This window comes from Fragaria vesca, linkage group LG2 (assembly GCF_000184155.1).
Source record: "Fragaria vesca subsp. vesca linkage group LG2, FraVesHawaii_1.0, whole genome shotgun sequence".
NCBI classification, from domain to species: domain Eukaryota; kingdom Viridiplantae; phylum Streptophyta; class Magnoliopsida; order Rosales; family Rosaceae; genus Fragaria; species Fragaria vesca.
In genome coordinates, this window is record NC_020492.1 from 13,737,657 (window position 1) to 13,756,717 (window position 19,061).

The 19,061-nt window shown below is 37.8% G+C and overlaps 2 protein-coding genes and 1 non-coding gene across 3 annotated transcripts; 1 reads left to right on the plus strand and 2 right to left on the minus strand.

Moving 5' to 3' along the window:
• Positions 1-334: 334 nt before the first annotated feature.
• Positions 335-4,892, minus strand: LOC101307755. Its single transcript, XR_184142.1, has 3 exons — positions 4,873-4,892; positions 2,002-2,143; positions 335-750 (listed from the first exon to the last, which is right to left on the minus strand). It is a non-coding gene; the product is annotated as an uncharacterized LOC101307755 (transcript).
• Positions 4,893-5,024: 132 nt separating this feature from the next.
• Positions 5,025-10,277, plus strand: LOC101308052 (probable serine/threonine-protein kinase At1g54610-like). Its single transcript, XM_004292462.1, has 7 exons — positions 5,025-5,315; positions 6,421-6,702; positions 6,794-7,111; positions 7,638-7,859; positions 8,703-8,797; positions 9,399-9,477; positions 9,954-10,277. The coding sequence occupies exons 1-7, from the start codon at positions 5,025-5,027 to the stop codon at positions 10,275-10,277; spliced, it is 1,611 nt and encodes a 536-aa protein (XP_004292510.1).
• Positions 10,278-12,334: 2,057 nt separating this feature from the next.
• Positions 12,335-13,141, minus strand: LOC101310479. The gene has a single exon (XM_004290440.1). The coding sequence runs from the start codon at positions 12,853-12,855 to the stop codon at positions 12,592-12,594; it is 264 nt and encodes an 87-aa protein (XP_004290488.1). The 5' UTR covers positions 12,856-13,141; the 3' UTR covers positions 12,335-12,591.
• Between the last annotated feature and the right edge of the window lie 5,920 nt (positions 13,142-19,061).

Genomic DNA, 19,061 nt, shown 5'->3' on the forward strand with positions numbered 1-19,061 from the left:
ATTTTTGCAACATTTGCAAGTCATAGATGCTCATATCCATATACAGGACTCACAAGGGGAGGATGGTGTTCCATGACGAACGTTCAGTTTGAATTAATCGGATTGACTGAACTTGTAATCCAGTTGAGATCGAATAAGAAAAATTGCATCTGCTCATTCTACTCTATGCCAACTCTCGGCCCTAGTTTATGCGAATGCGAATTAAGAAGAAAGTTGAAGGATATATATAGCAATAACTGAGACTAACAAGCAAAATTGTAAGTTTGTAACTATGTTAAGGTTTCTTTGATCAGTCTTCGCTTGTCTGGCTCGAAACATCGTGTTCCACCATTTTCCAAGTCAAAATGTTCTAGAGCATCAATAGAAAATATGCATATTCCATATTTCATAGCCTATCATTACTTCTACTGCAGTTCATAGATTCATCAGAATTCTAACAGAAATGAGAAGCATACAGCATGATCAGCAAATCATTCCTTTACCATCTACTTCCATATTGCATATACAAGAGTAACCAGAAACAGCACACAAACAAAACGCATTCCTTTTTGCAGATATAACATCCTTGCCTCGAGTCTCTCCACCCTAGCCTCCACTCGTGTCATCCGCTCTTCCAAATTTGCCAGTCTCGCAGCCAACCTTGTTCCTGTAACATCTATGCCATCTGTAGTGCTTTGTATAAGATCTTCACTCTGTAGGGAATCATCTTCCCACGCTTGATACCGACACATTTCACCAAACAACAGCCCCCTGTGACAAAAGTCCAGATTAATTAATAGGTTGCAAAAGAACAGTCTGTAAAGCTAGTCAATCGTCACGGATAGCTGATCAAGATAGTGAAAGCAATCAATAACAGAGATTCCGCTAGATGAGGATGTCTGACTTGCCTTGCTGTTATTTAGCTGGTAAGCAGAAAGGCTTTAGAAGAAAGACAGGGTGTTTAGCTCAAGAAGGGAAAATGGAACGAAGGTTGGGGAAGAGAACTCAGTCACCAAGCCTTTCAATAAAACTAGTCTTTCATTCCAATCTGATTTAGGATTTTAGAATAAATAGCCATATTTATAGGCTTAAAATATATTCCAAGGAGATGATCTGGATCCAAAAATACATAAACCCTAAACACCCTTACATGATTGAAATTATAGTACTCAGCCTAAATAGACTCCTAAACGCACTAGACTTGTGTACACTCTTCATAAAACCGATAAATCACTCTCGCAAGACCCTTAAAGTACCACAGATACTTTACTTTGGACCGAAAAAGAAGAAGGCTGAGCTTAGTTATAGCCTTCCAAAAGAGGACATATATTGTCTAACCAGGTTGTGGCAGCTGCACTATGGCTTCTTATCTATATATTCTTGTAAAATCATTATATTGGATTGTCAACCAGGTGAGTTAAGGATCAGCATTTAGAGGCCAATCCAGTTAGCTGTTGAGAAATTTACATGTCAGATAGTGGTCATATGGCTGAGGAGTTTTCACTTCTCCAGACAGGCAGACACTCAAACCTAAACAGGGCAAGAAGCCTTGGTACTTAATAACTGATATGATCAAGAAATTTCACATCCATCCTGCGGTTTATAAATTACTTCAGCCATACAACAGATTACCAAAGAAGATTAGATAGCTAAAACCACAAAATGCAATCTGATTATAACAGTAGAGTTTCATTTAAGATAAGCCGAATCGCAATGTGGGAAAAATAACTGGAACCCATATTTCGCAATGGTTAACTAATGCGGCAGCCGAAATCCATAAGAACAAAATTGCAGTGTCTACAACCAACTTGTATGGTTTCATAACTTGTATGGTTCTATATTTCAATCTCCTGCACACTAGCCTACCTCAAATTTCAGTCAAGGAAGTGGAGCATGCTCATTTCCTAAATCATAGAGAGGGGAATGTAACAGGCAATCCAATTCTGGGTTTCTTAGATTTTATCAACTGCCATTCAACCCCATTTGTCGAAGAAAAAGTAAGACTAATAAACTAGGTCATACCTTAAGAAGAGAGCCAACCAGAGAAAGAGAGAAGTTATGCGGAGCTTTCCGGCAAGAGCTGAGAACCCAGTGTGGCCTGGATGTCAGGGGCTTCTTGCGATTCAGGGATTCAGGATCCAACACAACCCTTTTGGTGGAGAGCCTCGGAGTCCGCAGTCGGGCAAATCAGCCTTGTCACCCACATCTTTAGACCTTGATAGTCCACGTGTCAAGATTTTTTTTTAATATATTTTTAATTTTTTATCAAACAAATAACTCAACCGCAGCAACGAGTCTATAATACAATTTCTCTATAATAAAATTTTTCTATGATAAAAATTTCTCTTTCAATAATCCATGTAGGTTTGATGCAACCACTATATACTCATTGATGTAGCCTTTTGACGAATGTCTATAAAAAATAAAAAAAATTAAGTTTTGATCAAAAATAAAAAATAAATAACTCAACCGTAACAACGAGTCTATTATGAGCAGAACTCAAGACCTCTTAGTTGCAGAGTGAAGTCTGAGTAAAAGTAGGTAATAACACTACATGACTCACATTTTACAAGTAATTATGATAAATTTGAGTCATTCAAGGCCTGTACATAATTAAATCATCCTTATTTTCAGCCTTTCTAAATGCATGTTTCATCATGCCTGCTGAAGAGAGCTTCAATTTCTTCACCTTCTTAGCCCCTAAGATACTAGGTGGATCTGATGGCGGCGGGTGCTGATGCGTTAAGTTGTGTGGGGATATGTATTCGTCAATATGGGAATCCCACATATATGAAATGAGAGGAAAGCCAGGTTCATGACGAACGGTACACCTTCACTTGAACCAACAGCCGTGGCTTGGTTGGTTAAGGTGTTTAACTGACAACTTTGAGGTCATAAGTTCAAACCTCACTGACATATGTAGGGTGTGTGAGTTATTAATAAAACGTTTTTTTTATAAAAAATTTAAAAAAAATAGAACCAACAGCCTACACTAACAGTCGAATAACGACTTTAGTTGTTTTCTGGAATTTGGAAATCTGAAAGAACGATAGGGAAGACAGAACGATATTCAACTTCAACAACATCTGGCTCAATTCATAGGTTCTTGAACTCGATTCAGAAACATAACCAATATTTCAAGAGATTTAATAAAGAATAGTACAACTAATGCATAATTTAAAGATGAATATAATATAGTGATATTGGACCAATAGACCTGAACCCACAAAGTCTGATGAGATCAGATTCAGAATTCCAGTTTGTGTAATCATAATAACTTCAACCTACCTATTGATTCATTTCATCCCTACATTTCCAAAAATTGAACACAACAGGGATATGAGGATGTCGAGTTCGGTTCGTTTATCAGATCCCCCGTGCCGAGTACGAATTCAAATCTCTTTGGCTAAGACGACATGCATTGTAGTCGACGATTGTGGGTGAATCAGATGCAATGAATCGAAAGTAGACGCGCGAAAGTGACGGTGCGAACTAAGGCGGCGCCGGCGGAGGGCTCTATTTTTTTTTCCCCTCTCTTTGATGGTGTTATTTTCGATGTTAGTGTCATACAACAGCTGATCAAATCAACGGCTGAGATTGAACAATGTCTGCTAAGTTCACTCGCACCTAGGTGCATAGAAGAACTTTCGATTGACGAGTAGCCAAATTCTCAAGTTCTTGCAGTTCCTTTGTTTGTAATTAGTTTTCTTTCTTTTTTTATTAGGGGCTAAATCGGCCACTTTCAACCCTAAACCAATAACGAGACCAGTTTTCCCAAAAAACTCTAATGTGAGCTTTAATTATTTAAAACATATCTAATATTTTTTCAAGAAAATGACTTTATCACTACCTATAACTGAAATTGAAATTCCAATGCTACTGACCCTCAAAACACATGTAATTTACTTTGCCAAAACATGCCACTACAACTCAATCTTCACTACCTGTAAGTGAAACTAAATATCCAATATGCTACCGACCATCAAAACACAGGTGATTTACTCAAGCCAAAACATGTCTGCCTATAACTGAAATTGAATATCTAATGTCATTGACCATAAAAAATGCGTAATGTTACTGACCCTAAAAAATGTTGTAATGCTACTGATACTAAAAAATGTCGTAAAGCTACGTAACCTGAAAAAGAATGGCATAATGCTACTTACCCTAAAAAATGCATAATGTGACTTTTTTTTATAGATAAAAGTAAACTTTATATAATAATATCTAATATTACAACATGAGATATCAGTGGTGGAAATAAATTCCCCACTCGCCTCCCCATCCTAAAATACTAGCGATTACAGTAGAGAAGAACCGATAGAGGTTTAACCATAACCTTACCTATTTTAGATGTCTCAATACATTCTTACTGTCAACTTGAAGATGAAACAACTATTTCAAACATTATATGCCAAAACTACTAGCATATATAGACAGGTAACTTCCCTATTATATTGACAACAAGAACTAACCGATGTTAACGTAGTCCTTAGAAACGACACTATAACCATGACACACCCCACGACACGACCAACGACTCAAAACTACCAAAATCCTAAATCTTCTTTCAAAGAGGAGGCCGAAACCCTCTCTCCGAGAGGAGGGACAACAAACCAAACAAAAAACCAACAAAAAAACCTAAAACACAAAACCAAAGATCTTGGCCTATCAGGCCCAATCCATACCCAAGTGGACCTCAAATACGACAAAAAAGCATCGGCAAAATGAGTTAGAGAGTAGCCAAGAAACAATCGTCGCCGGGTAGAGATAGAGAAGACGACAAAAAACGCACGTGGTCTTAATTCTCCTCTTTCCCTCCTCCCGAAGCGCGAGAAAGCCAAGAGAAGGAATCAATCAAAGAAAAGGACTACCTCACCTCTGCACAGCAACCTTCCAAGAATGCCGGCCATGGACGGCCCTATTATCCCACGCCTCTCTATATCTCCTCCCTCTTCCTCTTCCTCCTCGCCCTCTTCTCCTCCGCTATGCTTCGCCACATCTCTCTCTCCTCTTCCTCCCGCCTCACTAAACCCAAACCCAACATGGGCTGCGTCCAAGCCAAGCCCGACACCAACGTCTACGCCAGGCCTGTGGGGCTCGACAGGCTCAAGCTCGATAACGGGTACGTTGGAAATGCTCAGAGAAGACCTGGGAGTGCCGAGAACGGCACTGCTGGAGAGGAGTCGGAGTCTTTGAATGGGAGTCGAAGGATTTCGGCTGATGATGATGAGTTGGTGGATGGCTGGCCTAAGTGGCTGACTGATAATATTTCGAAAGATGTTTTGGCGGGCTTGGCTCCCAAGAGCGCTGACTCCTATGATAAGCTCGACAAGGTTTGCTTTTTCTCTGCTCTTGTTATGGCAAGTTCGGATATTATGATTACATGGATAGTTTTATTTGTAACGATTTACTTTCTTATATGATTAAGCTTTGCGCTTCAGATGATGATCAATTCCGTGCATTTAGTTTAACTCTCGATTCCATTGGTTATAGCATTTGCACATCTGTTTGAATTGTATATTTTATGGAATCATGAGCCGAGTATACTAGACTAGTGTTAACAACTATGCAGCCCAGATGATCAAAGATATCCGTCTGTCAAACTGAGGATATCTTTGATGTGTATCAAGATTTTCAGTTCATCAATTTTGGGTTGATATAGTCATCCTCTACAACCACAAGCCTTCCTCTGAATTAGGGGAGCAACCACAAGCCTTCTCCATTGTGTATGGGTGTAAGAGAGGAACGGGACTATCTCTTTTGGAGCTTCAAAGCTGAGAAATTAGTAAACTTCTGATTTTGGAGCTTCAAACATGTTAAACTGTAATGATTCTCTAATATGATCAACAACTATGCTGCTCAGATGATCAATTCCACGCATTTAGTTTATTTTTGTCGGGAATTGTATTGTTATTGTAGCTGTGTGGATATTTTGAGTGGCTTTTTATGGAATAATGAGCTTAGAATGCTTGACTAGTGGTAACAACTATGCAGATCAGATGATCAAAGAAATTCCTCAACCAACTGAGAAATGTCTGTGATCCCTCATGAGTATTAAGGAGTACAATCCATCATATTATTATTATTATTATTTTCTTTTAACATAGGAATCCTCTACATAAAGTGATATAGCTCAGATATCTGTTCCTCTGAATCAGGGGATGAACCACTAGCCTTCTCCATTTTGTATAGTGTAAGAGAGGAACATGATACTCATTTTTGGAGCTTCAAAACTGATAATTTAGATCAATGGCTTTAGGTGACGAATTATAATATATGATTCTTTCAATGTATCTAGGTGATACAGTATCTTGATTTTGCTGTTTTTCCCACTAAACTTGGTTTGATGCAAGCTTAAGTGTTTTGGTTTGATATATCATTACTGGGAGGAAACTTGCATCAAACTTAATTCTTTTTCTTGAACTTTTGGTATTATAGGTGGGCGAAGGAACCTACAGCAATGTTTACAAGGCTCGAGACAGGGACACTGGAAAAATTGTTGCCTTGAAAAAGGTCCGTTTTGATACATCAGAACCTGAGAGTGTTAAATTTATGGCACGAGAGATTATGCTATTACGGAAATTGGATCATCCCAATGTGCTTAAGCTTGAAGGATTGGCCACTTCAAGAATGCAATATAGCATTTATCTTGTCTTTGATTTCATGCACTCAGATTTGGCAAAAGTTATTTCCAGCGTTGAAGGGCTGACTGAACCACAGGTTTTAGTTTTATCCAAACTTTATAGCTTTTGAATTTGGATTCTTAATTCATTTGTAGACTCTCAGTTTCATATCTTATTTCTTGATACAGGTCAAGTGCTATATGCATCAACTGCTTTCAGGTCTGCAGCACTGCCATGATCGTGGAATTTTGCATAGAGACATTAAAGGGTCGAACTTATTGATAGATAAAAATGGAGTTCTAAAAATTGGTGATTTTGGGCTTGCGAATTATTATGCTCCAAAGCCTAAGCATCCTCTCACCAACCGAGTTGTGACACTTTGGTACAGAGCTCCCGAGCTACTTTTAGGTGCTACGGATTATGGAGTTGGAATTGATCTTTGGAGTGCTGGATGTGTCTTTGCTGAAATGTTTACAGGGAGGCCACTTATGCCTGGCAGAACAGAGGTAATTCAATTTGCAAGTATGTGTGTGTGTGTGTATGAGCGCGTATTTGTGTGTATGGTGTGGTTTAAGTGTGATAGACTGCAGGGATTGCAGAGATTGAATTTAGAATTAAATTCAGTTTACCCCCATGAAGTTTGGGAGTAACTTCATGTTAATCCCTATACTTTCAATTTCATCAGTTTACCCCTCAAACTTTTGAATTTTCCTCAAGCGTGACCAAATGTTCTATATTCTATCCAAATCGGACGTTAACTGCTGATAATTTTAACCTTAACTGTGAGGCCAGTATCTAGAATTTGGGCAAATCGGACCTTATATGTCCAAATCGTACCTTAACTGCTGATAATTAAAGGTCAATTCAAACGGAATATGAGAATTTGGGCACGGTAGACAGAAATTGAAGAGTTCAAGGGGTAAACTGATGAAAATAAAAGTGTAGGGACTAACATGAAGTCACCCCCAAACCACAAGGGGGTAAACTGAATTTAATTCTTGAAGTTATCAGTAAATTCAATTTTTCTTTCAGGTTGAGCAACTTCATAGGATTTTCAAGCTTTGTGGCACACCATCTGAGGAATACTGGAAAAAACTGAAGCTTTCTACAACTTTTCGACCTCCACGTTCATACAAACCCAGTCTTCAGGAAGCTTTTAAGGATTTACCTTCATCTTCCTTGGGCCTGTTGGGCACTCTTCTTGCATTAGATCCTGCCTATCGAGGCAGTGCAGCTCTAGGTCTCAAAAATGAAGTAAGTACAAAAAGGTTACTCTCTAAATGATATTTATACCCCACTCGAAATAACATTGTTTAGCACTGATGTATGTATGTTTCCCCCATGTTTTTTTTTAATATTTTTTTATCAATTTAAATCTGTTATTATTTCTCCAAGTATTTTCTTATTGCTGACATGTTCGAGGAGTTACAAGCACGTAAGTTTAAACTGTTAATGTTCAGCATTCAAGTTTGGTATACCTCATGCGGAAGTTTAGCATACTTATATTTATCTACATAATCAATAGAAAAATTACTCTCTATAGTTTATATTTTGCTGAAAGCTAAATCATTGGAAAATCATCTCTTCAACGTCAGCTTTCTCTCTTTCGCTTACAACTTATCATTGAGTATGAGTACACATCTTCCATTGTATAGATCTTTTTGTTTTTATTTTTTAATTAATGTTATAAAACAAAGTGACTATTCTCTTTCCCTTTGCCTTTAAACTTTGGAAATGTGGGATATTAGTTGCCTATATGCTGTTATTATCTAGGTCTTACTGGCTCATATTTAAGCTATATCACAAGATAGCTAGGATGGTTTCTCTTGCTAACAGGTTACGACTTTGAATTATTCCCTCTTTCCTACTCCTCACCGTCTTAAATGCTTTGTCTCTTGTACTATGCTCTGTGTTCGTGTTTAAGGTCAGGGAACAACTCAGGTTTTTGATTTTCTAATCTTGGCTTGGTCGTATTCAGTATTTGTCTGAATGCCGAAAATGGTGAACTGTATCTTGTGCTAGTGTCGTATTTGCATTTCAAGCATACATGTGATTTCATCTCTGAATATCATATTAAAAGGTAGGTTCTCCTTGCAGTTCTTTTTTACAAGCCCCTTGGCTTGTGACCTTTCTGGGCTACCTGTAATCTACAATGAGGAAGAAGAATTGAAACTAGCTAATGAGCAAAGAAAGTAAGTTGGTACTTTTCCTTTCTTAGGTAATGAAAGTATTCATTCTTCAATAGCAACTTAAACTTTCCTTCCAATTTTTGTATATGTAATAATTTATATAAGTGGAGATAAGTGGAGAAGCCTAAAAATTTATACATTGATAAACAAGACTATTAAGTCCATGGTGTGGGATTCATACACACACGCACACACATAACTCTCTCTCTCTCTCTCTCTCTCTCTCCCCTTTTGTTTTTATTTTGTTTTATATATATTGTTCACGTACAAATATATTATCTGTCTCAAATCAGCATCCTTAATGAAGGAAATAATTCTAAATATTTGCTGAAGTTACTACTTTGTCAAGGGATAGTTTTAAATAATAACTGTTATATTTGCATATGCCTCAATAGCATATAATAACCTATAGGGTCAAAGTAGTGCAACCACGTGTAATAAAGGGTTAACTTATGTTACTAAACAAATTGATGAGACATAGGAACTATTTAGAACCTTGTAGTATTTATCAGTTTCTTTCGGAATATATTGTACATTCCTAATGTGATGGTTTAGTTTCTAATTTTATGCTTGTGCTATCTTGTTATTTTTCTTACTTCAACAGGTTCAGGAATTCTAAAGTAAGACAACGGTCTAGAAAACAACGTGAGCACCGCAGACAAGATGTTGCTTCTTCCACACAGGTAAATTTGAAGTCCTTGGTTTAAGCCTTTAAATCCCTCCCACTCCTTCTATCTTTGTCCCTCATGTTATTTTTGGTGTAAGGCCAATCTACAATCTTCATTGTTAAAGGAGAGCAGCTGGAATGTAAGAGGAGGGAAAGAGAATAGACAGTGATGCATAGGGGGCCTGGACGGTTCTGTAGGATACAGACTGTAGCACGTACTCTCTCCACCCTATGACACACCTTATTTTGGAAGGAAACATAGAGATAAAAGAATGCAATATATAGCTCTTGGGTTTAAGGAAACATACAGACTGATTATTTACTTCTTCTTTTTTTCGATGAGCAATTATTTATTACTTACTTGGTTCTGCAATATCTCTTGGGTTTTGTTTCTTTTCAAATAAAAGAATGCAATATCTTTTCAGTTTATAATTCTTTTGGTTACAATACTTCTGCGTGACGGATATAAAGTTCTATGCCACTGTGGTGCAGGAGGTGGAGAAAACTGCGGAGCCAACTGTTGAAAATGAAGAGCCCGGTAGTGCTTCTAGTAGTACATCCTCTGGTTTAAACCAGACTAGCCAGAAAGAAAGTCCAATATTCTCGGTTTCCCCCGTTAAATCTTCCAACCTGAAAGTGTCCCCTAAGAATGCAAAGAACCTACCTCCATTACCCAAGTTGAAAGCAGGCATCACAAGTTTTAATGACGACAGTGACATATACAGGTCGAATTTGATTAACAGGTCTCTATCCACCAGAGAATTTAGAAAACCAACTCGAAGGGAGAAATTAGACCTATATGCCGCTGATGATTAGGCCACTCAAGATGGCATGCAGACATGCATATCCCCCTTTGTTTCCATTTGCTTTACCTTGAGGTTCTTGTTCTATACTTTTTTCCTCTGCTAGCTGAGTATTGACCAATGTGGACAATCATAAATATGGTATCATGTATAAGGCCATGGTTTGTAACTACTAGTCTAAATACAATATGTTGTTGGTTTTAGTGAGGCAGCCAAGGAAGGAAAAGAAAAGCAAGGCAAAGTTTGCATTTCTTGTTTAAGGGGCTTGATTGAGTTTATCGAAATGTAGGGGGTCTCATTTAGTTATGTTTAGTCCTGAGTCAGTTAATTCTTATTCAATTCTGAGTATCATTTTTGCTGAAAAGTCTGTTTCTAATTCTCCTAAATGAAACGAAGTGTTTGCTGTTGAGATCTCTGGACATGGAAACCCCATACCAGCTTCAGAATCCAGGGACTCATTTGGTGCTTGAGCTAAGAAGCAAAACATGGATGCAGCAAGCAATTGGCGTCTTATGGCTTACAGGTCAGGACACAAGTACGGACGAGGCCTAGTTAACAAGCATCAGAAATTTGTGTCCATATGTGAGCACGATACCATTTAAACAGACAGAACATAAACACAGTTAAGAAGTATACATATGCTAATACTGCCAGCCATAAAGAACATGGTCCATTACCGGGTTGCTAGAAGGACCAAGCTTAAGAGGAAACATCTGTAAAAGCTAAGGAGTAATGTCTCAAGCATATTTTGGTGGAAGATGATCATATTTTGTGCTAATAGCATTTGCAATATCCAACGAAGAGTGATGATGACCGTCATTCGTGATATTCTCCACCTATAGATTTCTTTTGCATATTTCTTTCACTTATGTCATCAGACAAACAAATTTCACTGTGGATGTTGTTTCGAATCTAAGCTATTCCTATTGTTGGGTCGACAGTGGTCTTTCCTTTATATGTATAGTCAGCTTTCATTTTTGACAAATTGAGTGGTACGTGGTCGCCCTCATGGCTAAGGCGCACCCTTGGCCTCTTGATCGACAAGTAGCATTTGCTTCCTCAGCTCCCCAATTTCCCTGGTTCCCCTCCTCACCCTCAGCCCTTCAAATCTCAAACATGGAAATTAGGTCACCATGCCCATGTCACTGATCGAAATTAACGTCAATCTGGATAGAGGGACAAACCTGAATTGAACTGTTTGGAATTACACGAGTTGTCCGCTTGTTGTGAACTTCTACTTCCTCAGTCTGTTGAGCATATAAAAAAGGAAATATGTATCCTCTTCTACTAGGGAAATTGGTGATTTTTTATTTTTTATTTTTTTGAAATAATTGAAACTGGTGTTTTTATGTTGAGGCCATTAGGCCCTTTTCAACTTATATTTTTCTCCTTCATTGGCCGCACAAATAAGAAGCAAAGAACCCTCATTTGGTTAATGGAAATGAAATTGGTCTATTGGTCTTTCCTATGTACATAGGAAAGTAAATTTCCCACTAGTTTTCATACCAGGTGTTTGGAAATGTCGGGAAAGTAACTAGGAAATGTATTTTACTTTCATTTCCAATGTTTGATTTATACATGGATAAGAAAACAAATAACATTAATTTACCAATTATATCCTTAGTATTAAAATATAAAGTATTCAAGATTCAAAAAATTTTGTTGATAATTTTGTAATAACATTCATTAAAATAATATTTGAAAGATACAATTAATGTGCAATTAATATTGGGAAAGTATGAGGGAGATTGAATCCCATGGTATGTGGGAGGATCCAATTTCCAATCTATTTTCTCATATTGTAGTAAAGTCTTTCCCTTTCATAGGTGTGCCAAATGGTGTGCCAAACAAAGGAAAGGAACAACTTTCCCTTCCTAATCTTTCCAATCCGTGAACCGAACTAGGCCAGGGTGACGATATGCACACTTCTCATAGAGTATTTAATGATACTTATAAGAATGATAAAGAAAAGATGAGAAAAAATAACGTGGATTGTAAGATAGAGTCTTAATTTTATTCATCCTTTGACCTTGGATTGTGAAGAAAGTTAAGATTATATATTCATCTAATTGTAGAGGACATTAGTATACACTCCATAACTATGGACATCATGCATGCATCCTCGATCATCTCTTCTATGGTGTCTTTCGATTCGATCGATTAAAACGTACAAAACCATCAAACACAAACTGGATACAATCAAGAGGCTAGGATCCAGACGTGAGTACAACAAAGGTTTCGATATCAAAATCATGGGATACAACTCTCTTGAGTCTTACCTAAACTTGTAAACTAGAGGCATATTTATATCTGATTTATGATATATTTCATACATCGTAACGAACATCGGTGAACCTGTTCTTGATCCACTTGAAGCTGTTTTTGAGACTCGTTTTGAGCTTACCTTCCATGGTAAACACGTTGTAGGAAGCAACTCTCTTCTTCCTCTGGAGCTCCGGATCGCCGGCCGTTGCGAACCCATTTCCCTTCTGGTTTGGCCCGTTGAAGTTGTACGAGTTGGACCGCTCCCGGAACCCGAACTCGCCGGAGTAAGATGAGGTGTATTCAGGGAAAGACTTGCTTTTCTCCATAGATGATCACCAATTAAGCTCCTACTTAATTTGCTGGTATATAGGAGACTCCTCTCTCAAGCCTCATGGTATTTATACAAAGTAGAGAAGCAAAGTGGAGGGTGATGATGGAGTGATCGAGTATGGTTGCAGCTAGGCCATGTGAGGTGTTGGAAGGTTGCATGCTTTATCATGAGGGTCATCACGGCTGTGTTGGATATGCCATCGCTCTAAACTGATGGTTCACATGGTTGGATGTGGACATGAGATAACTAGTTGAGTCATGGGTGGAAGAATCTGGGACCCTAAATTTTAGTTTGTCTGTGTGACTATATATCATAGCTAGAAAGATATTAAGGTACTATTGCAAATGTGCAGGTCCAATGTTTATGGCTAGGGATTGTGCAAAGAAGGCCATGCATGGCTCTCTACAGTTCTATGGCTGTCTAGTCAAAATTGATGGTGGGATTTGCAAACTCAGCAACGCAACCAAAGTCTAGTTGAATTGGTGGAGTCATGTCTACTTTATGTTGATGATGTTGGCGACTTTGAATTATGTGGGGCTTTCGTGTATTATGATATGGGTGGCATGCTTATCTGGAGTAATTATGCCGATGTTTCTACTTTGACTGTTTCAGCTGAATTTTTATTTATTTTTTTTAAATTTCAATCATATCAACGCGCGTTTGTTTATACCAATTATACGTCTGCATTTAGACCTCTTACTTTTTTCTTTTTCTCGATTGCGAAAAAAATGCAAAACTACGACACAAAACCTTTAAGAACTTTCATTCCCAACTGATTCAAATATAACGTTAGAGACACAAAAAAGGGAAGACAGTTAAACCATACTAGAGGAGTAACATAGTTAAGACTTACTCAGGCTATTCTATCAGCTACAAAGTTTAAAAGCACATGCAACTTGGAGGATATGACAATATTTGTGTTCCACTACCCCATTTTGTTGGGGTGTGTATAAACACAAGAATGCTGAAAAATGACTTCATTATCTTTAAAAAAAATCTCAAAGAGAAAGGAACTCAGCTCTATTATCACTACGAAATGTTTTTATTTGAGACGAGAATTGGGTAGATGCAAAAACAAAAAATTGTTTAATCAAAGACTAGGTTTCCCATTTATGTTGCATAAAAAAAAAAAACTCAAGTAAAACGAGAATAATCATCTAGAATTGTAAGAAAATAACATGCACCAGAAAGAGAATGATGTTTGTAGGGACCCCAAATGTCATAATGAATGTGATCAAAAAGTTTAACAATGAGATAGAATTGGTACCAAAAGATAGACGACTTTGTTTTGCCAACGGACAAATATCGCAAGCATGATTGGAATAAGAAGGAATATAAATATCCAAAAAATGCTTAGCGATATAATCTAGAGGACGAGATGAAACGTGACCCAGACGACGATGCCGCGGATTGGAAGAGGATGTTGTGAGGTGACAAGAAGGTTAAATGGTTGGTGACTGATGTGGTGCAGGCTTGGTTTTCTCCGTTGTTAACGCCACTAGATAGTAGAGACCATTGTGTTCCTTACCCAAACCAATCGTCTTCCTTGAAATCAGATCCTGCAAAATACACCAATATGGAGAAAAGGTCACTGAACAATTCAATCCCCTTGTGAGCCAACTAATAGACATAAGATCAACCTTGAAATTTGGAATATATAGCACATTATCAAGATAATAATGTGAATTTAACGGTACTGATCCTGTAGAACATATTTGAGCTTTCTCTCCACTCCGCAGCAACACAAGAGGCAAGGAATGATTTTTCTTGCTATGAGGTAGCATACTTGATGATGAGATGATATGATCTGTTGCGCCACTATCGAGAATCCAGCACTGAGATGATACTTTGGACATTCCAAGATTGTTCTTGGGATTTGAAGATGGGCTCTGATGGTGCCATTGACATCATTTGACGATACCAAGCTGATTCTTGAGATTCAAGGAGATGTTAGGCCGATTGCCTTTTCGAAAGATAATACTATTGCTCATGATGAATGATAGTAGGATGACAATTTGCACGAGAAAATAGAGTGTAAAACAAAGAGACATGATCATATTGATTCCTGCTCTGATATCATGTTAAACAACGACAAGCGTGGCCAGTGGATCAATCTTGCACCGATACTGTCATAACTTAACCACCTTTAAGGTGTTGGGTTTTAATCACTAAAGGTCTCGGTTGAATTGAGTATGATCCACCTACTTATAAGATATATTTTATTTGTCACTTTTCTGATATGAGATCTATTCCTCTCTAACATGTCCAACAAAGTTTGTCTCTCTGTGAACATGTCAGAAGTAATAAGCAAGAAAATGCGAAGCTAGCGAACGGATATCTTGAATTACAGAGCTAATACATCATGGAGTAGCACCCGTACCATTAAGGCAGTCAATAAGGACCTTGGAGTCTCCCTCGATGACCACTGATGCATCTGTTGAAGCCACGTTGTATAAAGACCTTCTTTCAAAGCCAGAGTTTTAGCGATTAGACACTAGTATCTCCAAAATATTTAGCAACAGCTGTAAGAGGATTTCCATTTGAATCGTGAATAACGAACCCAATAGAGCTTTATTATGTTGCACCGAAGCATCAAAGTTAATTTTTACAAAACTAGGATCAGGAGGGTGCCACTTAATCATGGGAATACCATATGTTTTTCCTGTATGGTAAGAGGTATTAACTGATAAATAATTATTTAATAAAGTAACTGCATGAAAGTAGTTGATGACTGGCATTTGCCATAACATTCCGAAAAACGAGTTTGTTCCTGGTATGCCAAATAGACCAAGTAATCATAATTGCCAATTGTAAATGTGAGTTATCAGTATGATAAACAATGATTTTAACCAAGAAATAAAAGAGTGAGTACCATTTGGAGAACTCCCAGTATTCAAATAAGACCATACTTGTTAAGTAAAAGAACATTGAGAGAAAATATGCTTTAACAGTCTCCACATGAGTGTGGCAAAAAGGACAATAAGGAGGTATGTTAGGATTATAAGAAAGCAATCACGAGTTTTTAATTTTTTTCCTAAAAATTAACCAAGCAAAATTTTTACTTTAGGAGGTAAAAACAATTTCAAAAGTTTGGCTAAAAAACCAGCATTATGTGGCAATAATTGTTGTTGAAGCGAACAAGTAGAACTAATAGTAAACGAACCTAAGCTAGACAGGCCCTAAATAAATTGATCCGACTTAGGGTGCATTGGAAAAGGAACTGCAATAATCTTATTAACTAACTCCATAGGCAAAATTTGTTGTAACAAAGAAACATTCCAATTACCATTTAAAATGAAATGACTTACGGTCGTGTCCTAATCTATAATATGCATTTGATAAAGAGTAATCAGTAAATGTAAAGGAAAAACAGTAGCCAATTAAACATCCAAAATAGAACAGAAGTACCATCACCAATGATCGTTCCATCTCATTCCATCAAGAAGAATATCTCTAGAATCCAAACAAAAGAGTGAGAAATTTTTTTATGCATAGTGAGGAAATGATCCCTTTTAAATGAAATGCATTTTTGTAACAAAGGTCTCAAACGATCGAGCAACCATAAATGAAGAAAAAAAAAATTATTTAATACTACAAATGAAGACATAAATGAAGAAAAAAAAAATTAGAAAAATGACATAGCTAGTAAACACAAAAAACTTACATTCAAGTTATTGTCAATGAAAAAGGTCGGCTTCTCTCTCTACTAGGCTTTCTCTCTAACAGGGAAGTTGATCGAGATCTAGTTTTCGATATGGCAGCAGAAGACGTCACTGTTCTTGTTGTTGGAGGTGAAGATGCGATCAACTTCTCTTTCCTTTATGTGTGTGGTCGTTTACTTTCTCATAAGAGAGTGGTGTTGCCTTCGCTCTTTGCGGCAATGTCCACCATCTAGGGTTTGACGGAAAAGGTTTTGATCCGAGAGGAGGAATGAGGAATCCTTGTATTTGTTTACAAGGAGCAGGAGACGAAGAATCACGTCCTCAGTAGCGAACCTTGGTGATTTAATAACTCAATGCTACTGCTAGCTGATTACGACGATGTTTGAAACTTTGCTGAGGTTTTTCTAAATTCCATGGAGGTTTGGGTGGCGGTGAGAGGGTTGCGCATAGCTATGCGTAATGATTGGGCTATTAGAAACACTCTAGGGCGATTTGTGCGCTTTGACCAGGTTGCGCTGCAAAGGAACCTGTTTAGAGTATCCGCAACGTGCATGACGTACCTCGTCAGATTTAGGATAGCCGAAATTTTGAGTTTTCAACGAAAGTAACTGTGGAATTGGCCATATACTATGAGAATTTTCATGGGATTTGTCGGGGTTATGGTCTTTTCGATCATGGAATAAACAAATGTGATGAAGCTTTGGTGGTGGCGCCGTCAGGAGGCACTGCGTTGGAAGATGTAGAGGCCTCGGTGGTGGTGGACATGGTTGGTGAAGGGCTTGTTGGCCATGCTACGATCTTATTGAAGATGGGTAGCAAAAATGGAGCTATTGGGTGGGCTTCGACGTCGCAGCTCTTAGTTCCTTCGAAATCCTCAGCAGGAAACTCTTAATTCAAACTAGGGTTCCCAGTAAGGCTGGATAGTGGGCCTTGGGCTCACTAATCTTAGAATTAATTATAGAAAGGAGGATGATGAGTTGCAAGAGGGTGGAACCAAGGAGGATGTTGGACTGAGTGCGGGCTTCAATGGGACTACTTTTGTTGGGCTTTTAGGTGAGGTGGGTGGGAATCCTCTTCAACTTTTGGAGGTTCCGGTGACTTATAAGAGGAAGTCTAGACGTCCGATTAGAAGCCGCGGCCTAGAAAGAAGCCTGACGCACCACAACCTAGCATTCCTGCCATTTGAGAGGTTGATATGTGCTCTTTTAATAAGGGCAAAAGGAAGCTCTGAGCTTTCCAATTATGCCTAACAAGCAAACTCTCCTTTTCATTATTTAATTTCTTGTACTTCTTGTAGTACACCAATTACGGTCTCTAGGCCACTAGATTTACATTTTGTGGAATGAGATAGTGATGGGAGTGGTTTATCAATATAATTGAGCTAATTGTTTGTAGTGAGGGTTATTTATCAGTTATTTTGTTAGTTAATTGATGTAAATATCTTCTGGCCGTGGATAAGTAATGCAATTATCTATTTATTATAAAAAAAACACTAAAAAAAACACACACATTTAATAATTAGAATTAAATTCAGTTTACCCCCATGAAGTTTGGGAGTAACTTCATGTTAATCCCTATACTTTCAATTTCATCAATTTACCCCTCAAACTTTTGAATTTTCCTCAAGCGTGACCAAATGTCTTATATTCTGTCCAAATCGGACGTTAACTGCTGATAATTTTAACCTTAACTGTGAGGCCAGTATCTAGAATTTGGGCAAATCGGACCTTATATGTCCAAATCGAACCTTAACTGCTGATAATTAAAGGTCAATTCAAACGGAATATGAGAATTTGGGCACGGCAGACAGAAATTGAAGAGTTTAAGGGGTAAACTGATGAAAATAAAAATGTAGGGACTAACATGAAGTCACCCCCAAACCATAAGGGGGTAAACTGAATTTAATTCTAATAATTATGAACAAAAAAGAACATGAGCCCATGCCCAAAACCAAATGATACAAGCCTAACTTCGAACTTTAATGAAAAACGATCAAAAACCTCATATTATTATAATATTTATGATGATTTCCACCGAAACAACTGGCTATGATCTTTATTTCTCTCTGATCTCTCTCTTCTCTCATGATCTTTATTAGATCATGTGCCCTTATTGTTGGAGGTCTAGAAAAGAGCGAGAGAATATGAAGAGGAATAAAATTGAGACACTTAAGATTCAATGAGATGTGGATAACACATGATGGTTTTGGCGCAAGCATTGGAGGAAGCTTGTAGTGTTCCACATGATGGAGAACCTATGGTCCAGTTACTTGGAATCTCTTAATAGCATGTGACTGAACTATTTTCAAAAGGAGGATGGCGAGCTGGAGGCTGTCTAGGCACAAATAGATGAGATTTTGCGAGGCCCTTTTGATCCTATATATAGACAAGGAGGAGAAGATTCAGTTGTTAAGGAGGCTTAATGAGCTTATGTTGATTGATGAAACCTTATGGCGTCAATGATCACATGCTATTTGGTTGAATGATGAGAAAAAACTCGAAAGTTCTTTGTAGAAAAGCTTCGAATCGCAGAAAGAAAA

Coding starts and splice junctions, on each gene's coding strand:
- LOC101308052 (XM_004292462.1), top strand. CDS start 5,025: ATGGGCTGCGTCCAAGCCAAGCCCGACACCAACGTCTACGCCAGGCCT. Junction 7,860..8,702: donor CTCTAGGTCTCAAAAATGAA/GTAAGTACAAAA, acceptor TTCTCCTTGCAG/TTCTTTTTTACAAGCCCCTT. Junction 8,798..9,398: donor CTAGCTAATGAGCAAAGAAA/GTAAGTTGGTAC, acceptor TTACTTCAACAG/GTTCAGGAATTCTAAAGTAA.
- LOC101310479 (XM_004290440.1), bottom strand. CDS start 12,855: ATGGAGAAAAGCAAGTCTTTCCCTGAATACACCTCATCTTACTCCGGC.